Source organism: Penaeus monodon, chromosome 28 (assembly GCF_015228065.2).
Source record: "Penaeus monodon isolate SGIC_2016 chromosome 28, NSTDA_Pmon_1, whole genome shotgun sequence".
NCBI classification, from domain to species: domain Eukaryota; kingdom Metazoa; phylum Arthropoda; class Malacostraca; order Decapoda; family Penaeidae; genus Penaeus; species Penaeus monodon.
In genome coordinates, this window is record NC_051413.1 from 4,264,668 (window position 1) to 4,264,975 (window position 308).

General features: G+C 51.6%; 1 protein-coding gene across 1 annotated transcript in view; it reads left to right on the top strand.

Annotated features, from left to right (window-relative positions):
• Window positions 1-308, top strand: part of LOC119591300 (laminin subunit gamma-1-like) — an 83,409-nt gene that overhangs the window by 48,612 nt on the left and 34,489 nt on the right. The window contains exon 6 of the mRNA XM_037940028.1: window positions 55-233. Coding sequence (XP_037795956.1) covers window positions 55-233 — 179 coding nt within the window. The remainder of the gene's footprint in view (window positions 1-54; window positions 234-308) is intronic.

Consider the following 308-nt stretch of genomic DNA (forward strand, 5'->3'; position numbering starts at 1 on the left):
TTTAAGCCAAAGACCTAAAACACAACCCTTTCTGCACCCCAAACTCTGTTGCAGATGCAAGTGCAACGGCCACGCCTCGGAGTGCGTAGCCTCGACGGGACTTGGAGGCGAAGTGGAACTGGTGTGTCGCTGCGAACACAACACGGCGGGCAACGACTGCAATGAGTGCTTGCCTTTTTATAACGACGCTCCCTGGGCACGAGCCACGGCGACCGATGCCCACGAGTGCAAGGGTATGTATTGTGTTTATTTGTGTGTTTTTTGCGTATTGTCTGGGGGAGTTTTTTTTTTATGAAGTCCTTAGGAAC